The sequence below is a fragment of the Mastigoproctus giganteus genome, chromosome 13 (assembly GCF_048544385.1).
Source record: "Mastigoproctus giganteus isolate SK-2022 chromosome 13, ASM4854438v1, whole genome shotgun sequence".
Classification (NCBI taxonomy): domain Eukaryota; kingdom Metazoa; phylum Arthropoda; class Arachnida; order Uropygi; family Thelyphonidae; genus Mastigoproctus; species Mastigoproctus giganteus.
The window spans coordinates 106,513,122-106,528,130 of record NC_143587.1 but is presented as its reverse complement, the minus strand read 5'-3'; the positions used below and the strand labels follow the sequence as shown (position 1 = coordinate 106,528,130).

Here is a 15,009-nt window from a genome sequence, read left to right as displayed (position 1 = left end):
AAGATTTGAAGAAAGATACGCAGAAATCAATCTAAGCTGTTTTTCCCATTGCAATTTTTATATTTGTTTTCTATTAGTAACATCAGATTCAAACATGGCAATGACATGGTTTGCCTAAAATATCTCAATTTGTAGTTTCCACTCCAAAACAGGATAATTTTGATCTCATCAGAACAGTCTTCCATTCACAATTTCAAATAGTTATTTTTATTTATTTTTTATTTTACAAGGCTTGTTTCCAGGAACCTTGGGGTCCTGGGAGCAGCACAAAGTATAAACACACAAATCTGTATAACATTTTTTTTTTTTTGGTAGTTGTTGGCGCATCGGCTTCTGTGACCATAATGCACCTCCCAAGGTTTTTGCAGTACTCTGATCCAAGCCCGAGGCGGGATTTGAACCCGCGACCTTTGGGTTGCCAGGCAGGCACTTTACCCACCCGGCTAGCCTGGTCGGCCCTATATAACATGCATGACTAGCTATAACACAAACAAGATCAGCATCTGACAACTTAATAATCTTCAAATTCATCCAATTTATTTACCATGCACTGCTTCTTAGTAACCCTAACACAACCCATACATTTGCTTGTCCTGGGGGGGGGGGGAGAACAAGCCTTATAATCCACCACACTTTGCTTTTCAGACTTCTACATGCCCCAATAGAGGCACTGCAAAAATCTATTTTTCCTCTACTTATGGCTGCCATTAAACAATTAGTCTGTTTATTTCCCTCTCCCCCAAAGTAGCAGTTTTCCAACCTACCTAGCACTGCTTCAATCAGCAAATATTATTTCACAACTCTTCTATTTAAGTGTATCTTTCTTGTTAAAAATGCTTCCTTTTCAAGACATGCTGTTTTATTAAAGTATAGAACTAGGAAAATTTGTGGCAATAATGTACAATGTAGAAATATATTACCATTTATTTAAAGTACAGGCAGGCCTCGCTTAACGCGGTTTTCAGTTACCGCGATTGGAAAAAATGATACCACTTTTTACTTTACGCGATTCAAATTTCCAGTTAACGCGATCTTTTATTTCTGATAGTTGAAAAAGATTCGAATCGCGCACTAAATGTCTGACTGCCAATAAACAAGCATTTGTCCGCTTCCCGCCTCAGTGTGTTCCATCAACTAAGTAGACGTGTTACTTGTTTGTCTCCACCTAATAAAGTCACGTGCAGACGTATTTAAAAATTCTAATTTTCTACCCCTGTTAATTATGGATAAAAGAGTGAAAAACAACGTGACTGTAATAAAAAAAAAACGAAAAGTTATTACTTTAGCTGATAAACTTGAAGTTATTAAAAAACATGAACGTGGTGCAAACCATGCGAAAATCGTAAGAGATCTAGGATACAGTGAGTCTACCGTACGAACTATCTTGAGCCGTAAGAACGAATATAAAGAGAAAGGTAAAGTTTCATCATCTTCTTTTGTCTTACAAAATACTAGAAACAGAACTCTAATAATGATTGAAATGGAAAGTCGTTTATCAATTTGGATAGAAGATTGCAATCAAAAAAGAATTCCATTATCTAAGGACAATATTCAGAGTAAAGCTACTAACCTTTTTACTAAGCTCAAAGAAACAAAATATCAAGGGGAGACCGAAATGTTTGTTGCTAGTTCAGGGTGGTTTGGACGTTTCAAAAATCGAGCACGACTGCATAATGTTAAAGTAACAGGGGAAGCTGCTAGTGCTGATGAAGATGCTGCAGCCAAATTTCCTGCAGAATTGCAAAAAATCATTCAGGATGCTGAATACGACGATCGGCAAATATTTAATGTAGACGAAACGGGCGTATTTTGGAAACGGATGCCAACTAAAACTTATTTGGCTGCAAATGAAGCATCACAACCTGGGTATAAAGTCTCAAAAGATCGACTAACACTTTTATTAGGAGGTAACGCTGAAGGTGATTTTAAATTGAAACCCATGCTTGTGTACCGTGCACAAAATCCTAGGGCTTTAAAAGGATACAGCCATCGCACTCTTCCAGTCATTTTTCGTTCAAATAAAAAAGCATGGATGACCAAAGCCCTATTTGAAGACTGGTTTACGTCTTATTTCTGTCCAACAGTTGAAGCCTATTGCAAGAAAAATAATCTTACTTTTAAAGCTCTGTTGCTTTTAGATAATGCACCTGGACATCCTTCTGCACTTGGTGACTTAAATGAAAATGTGAAAGTTGTTTTTTTACCGGCGAATACGACTTCGTTATTGCAACCCATGGACCAGGGGACGATTGGAACTTTCAAGGCTTACTATCTCCACAGAACCTTTGCACAGGCACTTGAAGCTATAACAGGAGATAATGCAATTTCTGTACCAGAATTTTGGAAAAAATATAACATACGATTGGCCATTGAAAACATTCATGCAGCATGGGAAGAAGTGACAGCCAGCAATATGAGAGCAGTTTGGAAGCATCTTTTACCCCGCGCAAACGATTTTACTTGCTTCAAAGATGCAGTTCAAAAAGTTATTGAAGACATAACTAATATTGGTAATGAACTTGGTTTCAAAGGCTTGGATGCAGCTAACGTTCGAGAATCACTGAATTCGCATTTAGAACAGCTAAGTGACAATGATCTCCTTCAAATAGAGCAACAGCGTGCGCACGAAGAAGCTGAAGAAAAAGAGTGTGAGCCAGATGAAAATGTTACCTCAAAGGAGATAACGGTAAAAGAACTAGGCGAAATCTTTCGTATCGCAGAGAACCTTAAACAAAAGGTAATGGATGTTGATCCTAACATTGAAAGAAGCATGTTATTTCGCCAGGGCCTAGAGAAGCTTGTTGTCGGCTATCGGAAATTGTATGATGAAAAAACGAAAGCCAAAACTGTTCAAACGACTGTGTTCAAATATTTCTGTAGCAAATAGTTAGTTTCTCCATTATATATTTTGAACAATAAACATTTAATTCTATAATTTTTATTATCTTTTACATGGCATGCAGTTAAAAAGTTATTTAAAAGGTATTATTTAAAAGTTATTTAAAATTCTTTATGGACATTCCAGAAGGTCAAGTACCAATTATAATTTTTCCTATTGGTTATGATATTCGATTAACGGGTTTCCGTTTTGCGCGATGCGCTCGCGGGACGAATTAATCGCGTTAATCGAGGCCCGCCTGTACATGCCAGTACCAATGAAGAAGTGCTTTTTATTTAGGGTATTGCAAAAACTTGTGGCAGAGTGCCTCCACAATATGAGATCAATGAACTAAATAGAAAACCAGTTTTCTGAAAGCTGTGTATGGAAAGAGGTTATGTCTAACAGGTACAATGACATTTTATAGCATTCATAGCATGAGGCATTTTCCTCAGCTTACAATGTCCACTTCAAATTATTATTCTAATGGCACAAAGCCTATGGCTCAAACGTGTGTATGAGTATTGGTTTATGCAATTGTGTTCACATGGAAAGAACTTTTGTCAGACACTGGCTAATTATAGTTTTGACGTCTTTAAGAATTTCTCTGATAAGATCTGAAACCAGACCTCCCCAAATGAGTGAGTGATAGCAACGTATTGTGTCAACTAAGCTGTCATGGATCACTACAGAGTGTTTCTCTTTTGAGACATAATACTTACTAGTGTTTACAACAATAATGATGGAAAAACACATGAGAAATTCAAAGTGCCACTGCAAGGCCTTCAACACAAAACTTTTTTATAAGCTAAATTTAAAATTTAAAGAATAGTGCATTTCACACTTGGCACATTCAAAACAAAGAAATAAAATGCATCAGATAACACAGACTAATAGATTAACCAGAGCCACAGGCAGAGATGAAGGTGATACTTGCACTGCTTCTACTGGAAAATGCAGCAGGCCTGGAAAGCAAAGTGGCAGCGATTTGAGGCCATGCTGTGGGTCATCATGGAACAAGTGAATACATGAGCTGTATAACAGTAACTAAGAGTAAGAATATGTGCATGTACACTAATGCCAGGAGCATTGTAAATAAACTTGATGAACTGAAGTACTGATTAAGTCATCAAATGCAGACATTGTAGGGACAGCAGAGACACTGTCACTCAGGCATAAGTGATACTGAATTTGAATATGGGGAGTACAATGTTATACAGGAAGAACAAACAAGGCACAAGGCAGGAGAGGTGGAGGGCTTATGTTCTCAGTTAAGAAGTATATTAAATCTAAGGCAACGCATCCTGTTGAAATGGTGACGAGTGCAATGTTGAGTCAGTTTGGTGTGATATCAGCACTGGGAAAACAAAATATAGAGTAGGAGTGCATTATAGACCTAATGACTGTGATGAGTATACCAAACAGCTATACAGAGAAATGGAGTGGGCCAGTAATCAGAATGTCTTATAATGGAAGATTTTAATTTTCCACACATTTAATTGCAATTAATGCATTGATCTCTCACAGCACAACTAGCAAGACTTTTATAGATTTATTGAAAGACTTTTCTACAGCAGCATATTATAGGTAACAAGAGGAAGCAATACTCTTGATCTAGTTATCAGCAGTGATTCTACATGAATTGAAAATCTGCAGTTAAAAGACCCATTGAGCGGCAGCAATCAAAGTGTACTAATGTGGAATTTAATTAAAGACAAAGCTCCTGTCAAGGGTAAAAGGAAAGGCTTTTGCTTTTGAAAGGGTGACTACAATAGTCTCAGATAGCTTTTAAATTCCATGCAGTGGGATCGACTGACTGATGATGTTACCAACAGCAAATTCTAAATGAGAAGTATTCAGGGAGTAATCATAGAAGTTACTAGATTTTTTTTGATTTTTGATTTGGTAGTTGTTGGCGCATCGGCTTCTGTGGCCATATTGCACCTCCCAAGGTTTTTGCAATACTTTGATCCAAGCCCGAGGCGGGAATCGAACCCGCGACCTTTGGGTTGCCGGGCAGGTACTTTACCCACTCGGCTAGCCCGGTCGGCATAGAAGTTACTAGGCATACTATTCAAAGCTTAGACCAAAATGGATGTCAGATGAACTATTGTGACAAGTGGAAGAGAAGAAAAATGTATGGAAAAGCCTATGGTAGATATAAATTAGTATGTAATCAAGTCACAAAGGAAGTTAGGCAAGCTAAGACAAACTGTGAGAAGTCTCCAGCAAAGATTGCAAGAAAAGCAACAAAGACTTCTAAGCTAATATTAACAGTGGAAGGAAGGAAGGGATTGAATCACACTGGGGCATGATGTCAAATGGGTTAACTGTTGATGACCCTGCTCAGGCTGCTGACAAACTGAATAGGTATTTTGTATCTATGTTCATATATGAGGAATTCTTTAGGGGAAGAGATGCCAGAAGTTTATCAAACTCCAATACGGAGCTAAACAAAAAAGGCACCTGTTTTGGATAGGATCTATCCAATCATATTAAGAGAAGTAGCAAAGGAGGTAAGCAAGCCTTTAGCCATAATTATGAGAACATCCTTGGATTCAGGGGAGGTCCCTGTACAAATGTATCCCCAATTCATAAAAGGGATCAAAAGATTACTAAATACATATACTATATAGACCTGTTAGCTTAACATCTGTTCCAGGGAAAATAATGGAATTGCTGGTTAAAGAAGTAATGCAAGACCATTTGGACAAGCATGCAATTATACTGCAATCACAGCATGGATTTTTCAAGGGGCAGTCACGTCTAAGCAATCTGAGAAGGTATTATGATGCACTGACAAAGAAACTGGATGCAAAAAATAATTTTTACATCATATACTTATATTTCAGGAAGGCTTTTGATATTGTTGCACCTAAAAGACTGCTGTATAAGCTGGAGCAATGTGGCATTAAGGGCAAGTTACTGCTATAGATAAAGCGATGGTTAAGTGGAAGAAGACAGAGTGGTTATCAATGGAGTTCCCTCAGGGTTCAGTGCTGGGCGCATTATTGTTTTCAATATTTATTAATGATATTGATGAAGGTATATCATCAGACTTAATGCCAACGTCTGCAGATGATACAAAGGTTGGCAGTAATCTGGGTGACTTACTGCAACAAGATCTAGGAAAATTGGAACAATGGGCTGAGAAATGGCAGTTGAAATTTAACATCGACAAATGCAAGGTACTGCATATGGGTAGAAGTAATTCTAGAGTAACTTATCAACTGTATGGTACTACACTAAGGGTAGTGGAAAACGAAAAAGACCTGGGGGAAATTTTGCAGTCAGATATGAAATTCTCTGAGTAGTGCAGACATGCTGCCGGAACAGCTAATGCAGTTTTGTCAATGATATACAGATATTCTGCCAGCAGGGATAAGGAGGTGATTATCCCTTTGTAGGCCATGGTTAGGACTCATCTTGAGTACTGTATACAGGTCTGGAGGCCTCACTTTACAATGTAAATTGCGCAATGAGTGCAGAGACAGATTGGTGAAGGGGAAAAAAAGGGTGCTCTTACATAGAAAAGCTTCAGTTCTGCAAGTTGCAGCTCCTCGAGACTAGGCACCTGTGGGGTGATCTGGCTGAGGTGTTAAGGCATTGAATGGATTGAGTGAGCTGAATGCGAATGGTATTCTTCCTCTTGCTGAGACTACACACATTGGGACATTGGGGGGGGGGGATAAATTCAAGTTGAGGAAAAATGGTTGCAGGATAGATGCGTAGAAGTTTGCCTTCTTCCAACAGGTGTTGATTGTTGGAAAAGGCTTCCATCTGTGGTTGTGGAAGTTGACAGTTTGAATAAATTGAAGGAAGAACTAGAACTGGACAAATTCTTGGAACATATGGATGGGAGAAATGTGTAGTGCTTTTTTTTTTTTTTTTTTTGGCTGATGATATATAAGCTTGCTTCCTTGCATCATTTGCCACTACTACATCTTGAATATGACATGCTTTTCATGTTTACCTGCTTAGATTGCCGCCCATGGCTCCAAACCCGTTCAAGGAGATCATAAAGACTAGCAATGAGAGTATTCTCTTCTAAACCCATGATATTGGCATCATTATGACCTAATTCTACTGCTTCCTGTCCCATCTTTTTCACGAGCATTCTTTTTACCTGAAATGAAACAAAGTAATACAATACACACACACACAGAAAAAAAATTTAATACACTGCTTCAGCCATTTAGGAATTGAGGTTATACTGGAAAGATGGAATGATAACTATGGCTAAAACAAAATATGTGAGTGTCTCAGCATATTTTGTTTTAGTGTATATTTTTAACAATTTTTATTAATTTAATCTCATATTATACCACATTTTCTCAAAAATACTGCACCCTCAAATAAGTCACGCATCCCATTTCTTAAGATGTAAAAAAGAAAAACATTTTATGTGAATTTACTGTTCTCAAAATATACATAATAGATAAGCAAACATACTAGTAATACAATGTGTTGTTTTCAAATCAAACAACTATCCATTCTATCTAACATAAAAAAAAAAAATAAAAAAAATAATATTCACACATATATACAGATATAATATATATTTTTAGAGATACAGATTTCTCTTCACTGCTTTTGTCTTCATCATCAGCTGAGTTCATTTGGTTCACTGTCTCAAAGATCTTTGTTACTGATAGTACTAGCAGGCAATTTTGCCACTTGTTTGATCCTATCAAGGATCACAGTATTGTCCATCCAACCGATTCTTGTGCTTTGGACATTCATACCTTTTACATGATTTCTGGTAGTCATTCTTTTTAGGATCAAGTACTGTCCACATGAACAACGTTAAGTGCACTGTTAATTCTCATTGACATCAGTTCTTTCAATAACACTCTTTTAACCTAGTATTTACTATTTGTATGAAGGAATGTTTCAAAATACACAGGTGTTGATCACCATTATCAATTTGAAATAGAATGTATGAATGCTGTTGTGGCAAACTAATAACATATCTTTGAAAACACAATAGTTTCTCTTGGTAGATAAACAGAAGTCACTGAGAGACACTTCTCACTTTGTGAATAAATATGCTTTTCTTCTATTTCAAGATATCTCAGTTTGTGCTCTCAAAAAAAGCAGTCCTTTCACCACTGCTTTACATCATAAACTCTCCAAATCCCTTGTGCAACTTTCACTATGCCTCTTCAATTATTTCCAATTTTTTGCTAAAAGAAATGCAGTTTTTGTGTTCTTTCACAAAAGAACAGACTACAAGACTTCAATGCTTATGTTTAGCAGAACATGTACTCAATACCATATAGATTACATTCACTAGTAAAAGGTGCCAGAAAGAATCAAACTACAAGAAGTGGGCTTGGTAAATTTTGTCATAGGTAATGGAAGGTGATGAATGAACGTGTCCCATTACCTGGGATGGACATTCTACAGAGACTAGAAAGTTGCAATTCTGCCCAGACCTTTTTTTCAGCTCTAGTGAAGTTTTTGCTGAATTTTTCTGGTTTTCTTTATTTATTTGTGGCTTGTTTTATTTCATCTTACAGTTTATTTCGCTGGTCACATTTCTGGGTTTATTACTTAAAGCAATAAAGTATTTCAAAAAATACACTTCTTTGAATTAACAGCTGTTGCTAAGGATGATTTCTGGCATCGAACCCCAGATCATAGTTAAACATTTCTTTGTGTAATTATAAATAGTATATTGTAAACAGTACTGCAAATAATATAATTTCATGCAGTTAGCTAATTTTTGTATTTAGCTAGGAACTTAAAAAATTAGTTTAATGAACATTTTGATGGGAAATACAAAAGTTGTAAGAATTCTCTTGCAGAACTTTTGTTAGTATAATAAACGGCATTTGATGTTAGCAAGGGTATCCAAGGAAAGATGTGAAAGTTTGAACAAGTATGGTTGTTGTTGTTATTTGGTTTTTAGGAGCATTAGCAACTAGAGCCATATTGCTCCGGGAATATGCGGTGGTCATTCCCTGACCTTTCCTCATCCTCCGTATTTGGTGGTGACGGGCTCGAACCCCGGTCTAATCAAGAAGCGTGTGCTATGCACTGCTGCTCCTTCCCACCTGGCTACGGAGGCACCACCAAGTATGGAATCATACAGATATTATAAACCACACTAATTCAGATTAATAGGGGGAAAGGGAATTCTGAATTACATAATATAATTATGCATATATATTTCCATGTCATAGTTCATAAAAACTAGGAAGTTTATTCAAGATCCAGGAAACATTAATTTCAATGGTATTAGGATACAAATATGACAAAAAAAAAAGATAATTTTATGAAAATGTTCTAATCAAACAAAACATGAATAATATAATAATTTCTTAAACAATAAAATTTTAATTAACATGTAAAAATTTATAACTACTAACATATAGATAATCCCACCCAATGTATTGTTCTCTTTGAAGAAATCAAAAATTTTATGAGTAAAGGTCCAATTATATTCCCCTTTCATAACACCATTGTTATTTCTCTTAAAACATAAAAAATAGATTTCCCTTGTTCAGAATGTTTGTTTTTTTTTTTTTCTTTACTTTATTATTACTTTTTTATTTCTGCAAGCTGCTTCACCTATAGATTTTTACCCACTGAAATGTGTTTCATCTTCTTCCATCACTATACTATTCCATCACTCATATACAACATCCAGCCTCATCTGATTCTTCTAGCCACATTCTTATATCCTTAATATCCTTGTTTGCCAATATTGTGCAACATATTTTGACACTCTTCAATCACAGTCACAAATAGAACTTTTTAAGTTATAATTTTTTTTTTAAATATTGGTTACTCTTTTCTTCAAGTATCCCACTCAGTCAAAATGATTAAAAAAAAAAAAAAAAATTCACTTTCCCCCTTTGATACAAATGTTTACAGCCATGTATGACTACCTGATCTGATGGTCACATGGAGGCAGTGGTACTTGGAAGTAAGAAAAGGCATTTGATAATTACAGGCTGTAATCTAGACTTATTTGAGCTCCTACAAAAGGTTAAGTTTTTTTGAAAATTTGTCATATTCTTAATTGATTAACATATTAAATTGTGTTTTACAAATAGATAGACTTAGTAGCATTCATAAGCTTATTTTTAAAATTTAGTTAGTGAATTTGCAAATTACAACTCATACCGCTATTGTATCAGTGTTTTGTAGCGAATATCTTAGTACGTAACCAGTAGTTCAGAAGAATAGTAGGTTTTTAATTGTGATTAATAAGTAGTTTGAAGGTTTTAAATACTTGTTGGGAATAGATCTTTTGTACTTAGCTAAGTATATAATAAATTTAACATTGTGATCATTACGGTATAGCGTAATTTCATAGCATATATCTTGAACTTGATGGAGTAAGATATAATGTAAAACTAGATGGCATAATATGTATCACTGCATTAGATTAGTGTAGTATTGTCAATAAATCAATTAAATTTATTAACCTTTTCAATTTTCATTCTTAATTAATTAAGTTGTATTTAAAAAGTCAAGTTATGGTTAAATTTGAAAGTGTCTGCAATTCTGCCCAGACACAATAGGAAGGAGTATATGATGAGAGCCTTATAAATCAATTCGGCACTGAAGAGATTGTGCAAGGCTCATGGAGTAGAAATTTTTCTCAGCGTGGTCTGTGCTTGTTAACAGGAGAGATTGCTTCTAGGGATAGGATACACTTAAATAGAAAGGGTGCAAAAATATTTGCTGATGCTATCGAGGCAGTGTTAGTTGGGCCAGAAAACTGCTAGCTTTGGGGGGGGGAATTCACAGACAAATAGATTAACAGTAGAGGCAGGCAGAGGTGGAAGTGATTCTTGTGCTGCTATTGGAATGAGCAGCAGCCTGGAAAGCAAGGTGCTGGGAATTTTAAATACTGCTGGGAGTCATCATGGAACAAATAAATACATGGGCTGTGTTGGGGTAACTAAGAGAAAGAACAGGTACATGTACACTAATGCTAGGAGTATAGTAAAATAAATTTGATGAATTTGAAGTGCTGGTCAAGACATCAAAGGTGGCAATATTGTTGAGATATCATTGATATGGTGTCACACAGATATAAGGAATACAGAATTGGAATTTGGGGAGTATAACATGTAGAGAAAGGGAGGGAGGGTTATGCTGTTAGTTAAGAAACACATCAAATCTAAGGAAGTGTATCCAGTTGATATGGGTGGACAGTGCAATGTTGAGTCAGTTTGGTGTGACATAAGCACTGGGGAAGCAAAATTGAGAGTAGGAGTGTGTTATAGGCCTAATGTACAACTGTACAGAGAAATAGAGTGGGTCAGTAAATCAGGTTGTCTTATAATGGGGAATTTTAGCTTCTCAGATACTGACTGGAACTTGTGAATTGGTCACTCACACACCAGCAAGGCTTTTGTGGATTTATTGTATGATTGTTTTCTATAGCAGCATGTAAGAGAGGCAACCAGGGGTAGTAATACTCTTGATTTGATTATTCATGCATTAAAAATCTGCAGATAAAAGAATCACTAGATGGCAGTGATCACAGTGTACTGATGTGGGATTTACTCAAAGATGTAACTACCATTAGGGGTAAAGGGAAGGGTTTTGGTTTTCTTAGAGGTGACTAGTGGTCTCAGACAGTTTTTAAATTCTATACAGTGTGACCAACTGATGGTGTTACCAACAGCGAATCCTAAGTGGGAAGCATTAAAGGAATTAATCGTGGAAGCTACTAGGCTTTTCATACTGAAAAAGAAATTGTTCAACCTTTAGGGTAAATGGATGTCAGATGAACTAATGAGACTCATGGTAGAGAAGAAAAATGCACGGGGGGAAAATAAATTATCAGGTGACACAGATGCGTATGGCAGTTATAAGCTAGTCTGCAATCAAATCACAAAGGAGATTAGGCAAGCGAAGGCAAATTACGAGAAATCATTGGCAAAGAATGCTATGAAAAACAGGAAGGACTTCTTTACTTATATTAACTCTAGAAGAAAGTTGATTAATCAGATTGGTCCACTTGATATTGATGGTTCAACTGTTGATGATCCTGCTCAGATAGTTGATAATCTGAATGAATATTTTCCATCTACATTCACACAAGGAGTTATTACACAGGAATATGCCAGAAGTTTATCAAATAGGGAGATAAAGGATTTTGTAATAACGGAGAGCAAAGTGGAGGAGAAATTGAAGTTAAACATAAGAAAGGCACCCGGAGTAGATGTGATATATCCAGTTACATTAAAGGAGGCAGCAAAGGAAGTAAACCTTTCACAAAAATTATGAGAGCATCCTTGGATTCAGGGGAGATCCCCATGGGCTGGAGTTGTGCAAATGGATTCAGGGAAGGTCCTCCATGGACTGCAGATTTGCAAATGGATCCAGGGGAGGTCCTCCATGGACTGGAGATGTGCAAATGGATCTCCAATTCACAAAGGAGATTCAAAGGATGACACGAGTAATTAGAGACATGTATATCTGCATACCAGGGTGTTTTTAAGTTGCTATAATATTGGTTGTGTACAACTCCCTGGCAGGAAGTTGCAGTCGATGGTTTCTAAGGTCAATTCGATCATTCCCTTGGTGCAATGAACAGATTCAGCTTATCAGATTACATGCTCAGATTGTGCGGTTTGTTACATCGGTGAGTCCAAGCAGATACTTTGCAATTGTATTCCAGGGCATGGGGGCTATCTGTCAGGCCAATTTTGCCCACTGTGCCATTGCAGAATATTATTGGTATGAGCAGCATGTGAATTCTACTTTACAATGCACTTTACAATGTTGAAATTTTGTACCATGTGCACAATGCTCATCATCATCATTCTTGGTTAGAAGCACTCCATATGGCTGTGGTGGGTCCAACGTTAATTGTAATTGTGGAATCTGTATATACCGTATTATGGACGCAGTCATTTTGCAACACAATGAGAAATGACGAACTAATAACATGGCAAATGTGGCATCCCATCTCCAGAGTCCACCAAATGATGTTTGTTTATTCTGCACCCCCCCCCCTTTCCTTTTCACCATCACTGATCAGCATTAGTTGGATTCTAGCACATGCACATATGTTATACCCCTGCAGGATTTAAGGCTGTGTGTCATACCTTATTGTCTAAGTTAATAAAATGGCACATCATTCTGAAAACTACTTAGTGTATATTTGTTTGAACGTTCTTAGTTTTTATATATTTTATTGCTTTTAGCATATTTACATATGGTATTTATTTGTTTATACACAGTATTTTAATATTTTCTTCTTTTATTAAATTTTTATTTTAACATTGTCAGTTGTAACAATATTTATTCCAAAAGATAAAGCTGTTTTATGTATTCTTATATTATACTGTCCCCAATTCTTACATATAATATGCCATAGTTTGTTAAGCTTTCATCAAACAGTCATTCACTAAAGATCAACTCTCTGCAATTTAGATAAATCTCTCTCTCTCTCTCTCTCTCTCTCTCTCTCAACTTTCCATCTTGAACAGCATGCAACTGTAGTCCACAGGTCTCTTTTATTTAACATTGCCACATCTAAGATATGCACTTGTATAATCATGTGAAAATATCCACTTGCTTTGCATAAAAATAGAATTATTACAGATTTTTCTAATTTCCTGAATGGTATACATACTTAATGAAAGTGGCTAAGAAAATCAGTTTAATTTATTTTGCAACTTGAGACTCTTTCTGAACTAAATGTCTCAAAAAATCTAAATTTTATGTAAAAAAATAAAATAAAAAAATTAATATAATGTTTAAACAACACTTGTTCAAATTACAGGTGCTCCCCTACTTACAAATGGGTTAGGTTCCAACATGCCATCCACAAGTCAGATTTATTCATAAATAGAAATTATTGCATTATTGTGCTGAAAACAAGTACCAAGTGCGCATTACTATATTATTACGTAAAATTTTACTCAAATTGTTAAAAGAAGAAAAAAAGGGGGGGGAATGGAAGTTAAAGTAAAAATCACATTATTTTAAATTATATTATTTTATATTAAATAAGCAGGAGTAATTTATCATTAATCATCATAAGAACTGAAGAAAGATGAGGAAGGTACTTCTTTGAAAGTTGGCCCAATAACATTTAAAGACATTGATGGTATTGGATCTATCTTCCTGTTTCTTATCAGTTTTCTTGAAAATATAATCCAGTGAAGTCTGCAATGTGCCCTCTTTTCATCATAAATAACTCCGTAACAAGATATTTGCATATACTTTCATAAATCTAAGTTTGAATCCTGGGACTCATGATGGTGTGTTTTCCATCAAATAAAGCCCTCTGCCATCTACTTAATGGTAATTCTTTTGCATTCTTCAACTTGTTCTTCAGTAGCATTGTCCTCAAGCCTCTGTGATTCCAATTCCATTAAATCTTCATTTGTCAACTCCTGGGTATGTGAACCTAGCAACTCATTAAAGTCCTCTTCTGTCAGATCTAGTTCAAGTGTGCCCATCTGGACAAGATCCATTAATATATTAGTCCCATCTTTGACTTCCTCAGTAAGATGAGAACTGTTAACGCGCATGGGGCATAAGTGTTACTATGCACCATTCATGTTAATATTTGTTACTTCACACAAGGAAGCATCAATGTTCTTTATTGCCTTGTAAATATCAGTCTTTCCAAAACTGTTTCAGTGTTACTCCATTATCACCTTTTGTTGCCATTACTGCCCGTTTGAAGGTTCGTCTTAGATAATATTTCTTGAAGGATGCAATAACCCGTGGGTACCCTGATTGAAGTACTGAGGTGGTGTTTGGAGGCAAGTAGATTACCTGGACATTATGATGAAAATCATCAAGATCTTGTGGATGCCTAGGGGCAATATCAAGCAAAACGAGTGTTTTAAAAGGTACCTTTGTTCTGGTTGCAATATTTTTTTAACCTTGGAAACAAAATGGGGGAAAAAAAAATTGTTAAATAAAGCAAGTGTAATCCAGGCCTTGGTATTAGTTTTCCGAATTACAAGCAGTGAAAGCTTTGGTTATATTTTTAAGAGCCCTTGGATTTTTGGAATGATGAACTAATACAGGTTTGAGTTTGAAATCTCCTGAAGTATTTCCACTAAATAGGAGAGTGATTTGATCTTTTGATGCCTTAAAACCAGGCATACTCTTCTCCTCCTTGCTGATATATATGTTCT

General features: G+C 36.0%; 1 protein-coding gene across 4 annotated transcripts in view; it reads right to left on the bottom strand.

Annotated features, from left to right (window-relative positions):
- Nucleotides 1-15,009, bottom strand: part of pns (DENN domain containing pinstripe) — a 371,641-nt gene that overhangs the window by 192,500 nt on the left and 164,132 nt on the right. For all 4 annotated transcript variants that reach the window (XM_090388148.1, XM_090388147.1, XM_090388145.1 and 1 more), the window contains exon 14: nucleotides 6,852-7,004. In XM_090388148.1, coding sequence (XP_090244274.1) covers nucleotides 6,852-7,004 — 153 coding nt within the window. The remainder of the gene's footprint in view (nucleotides 1-6,851; nucleotides 7,005-15,009) is intronic.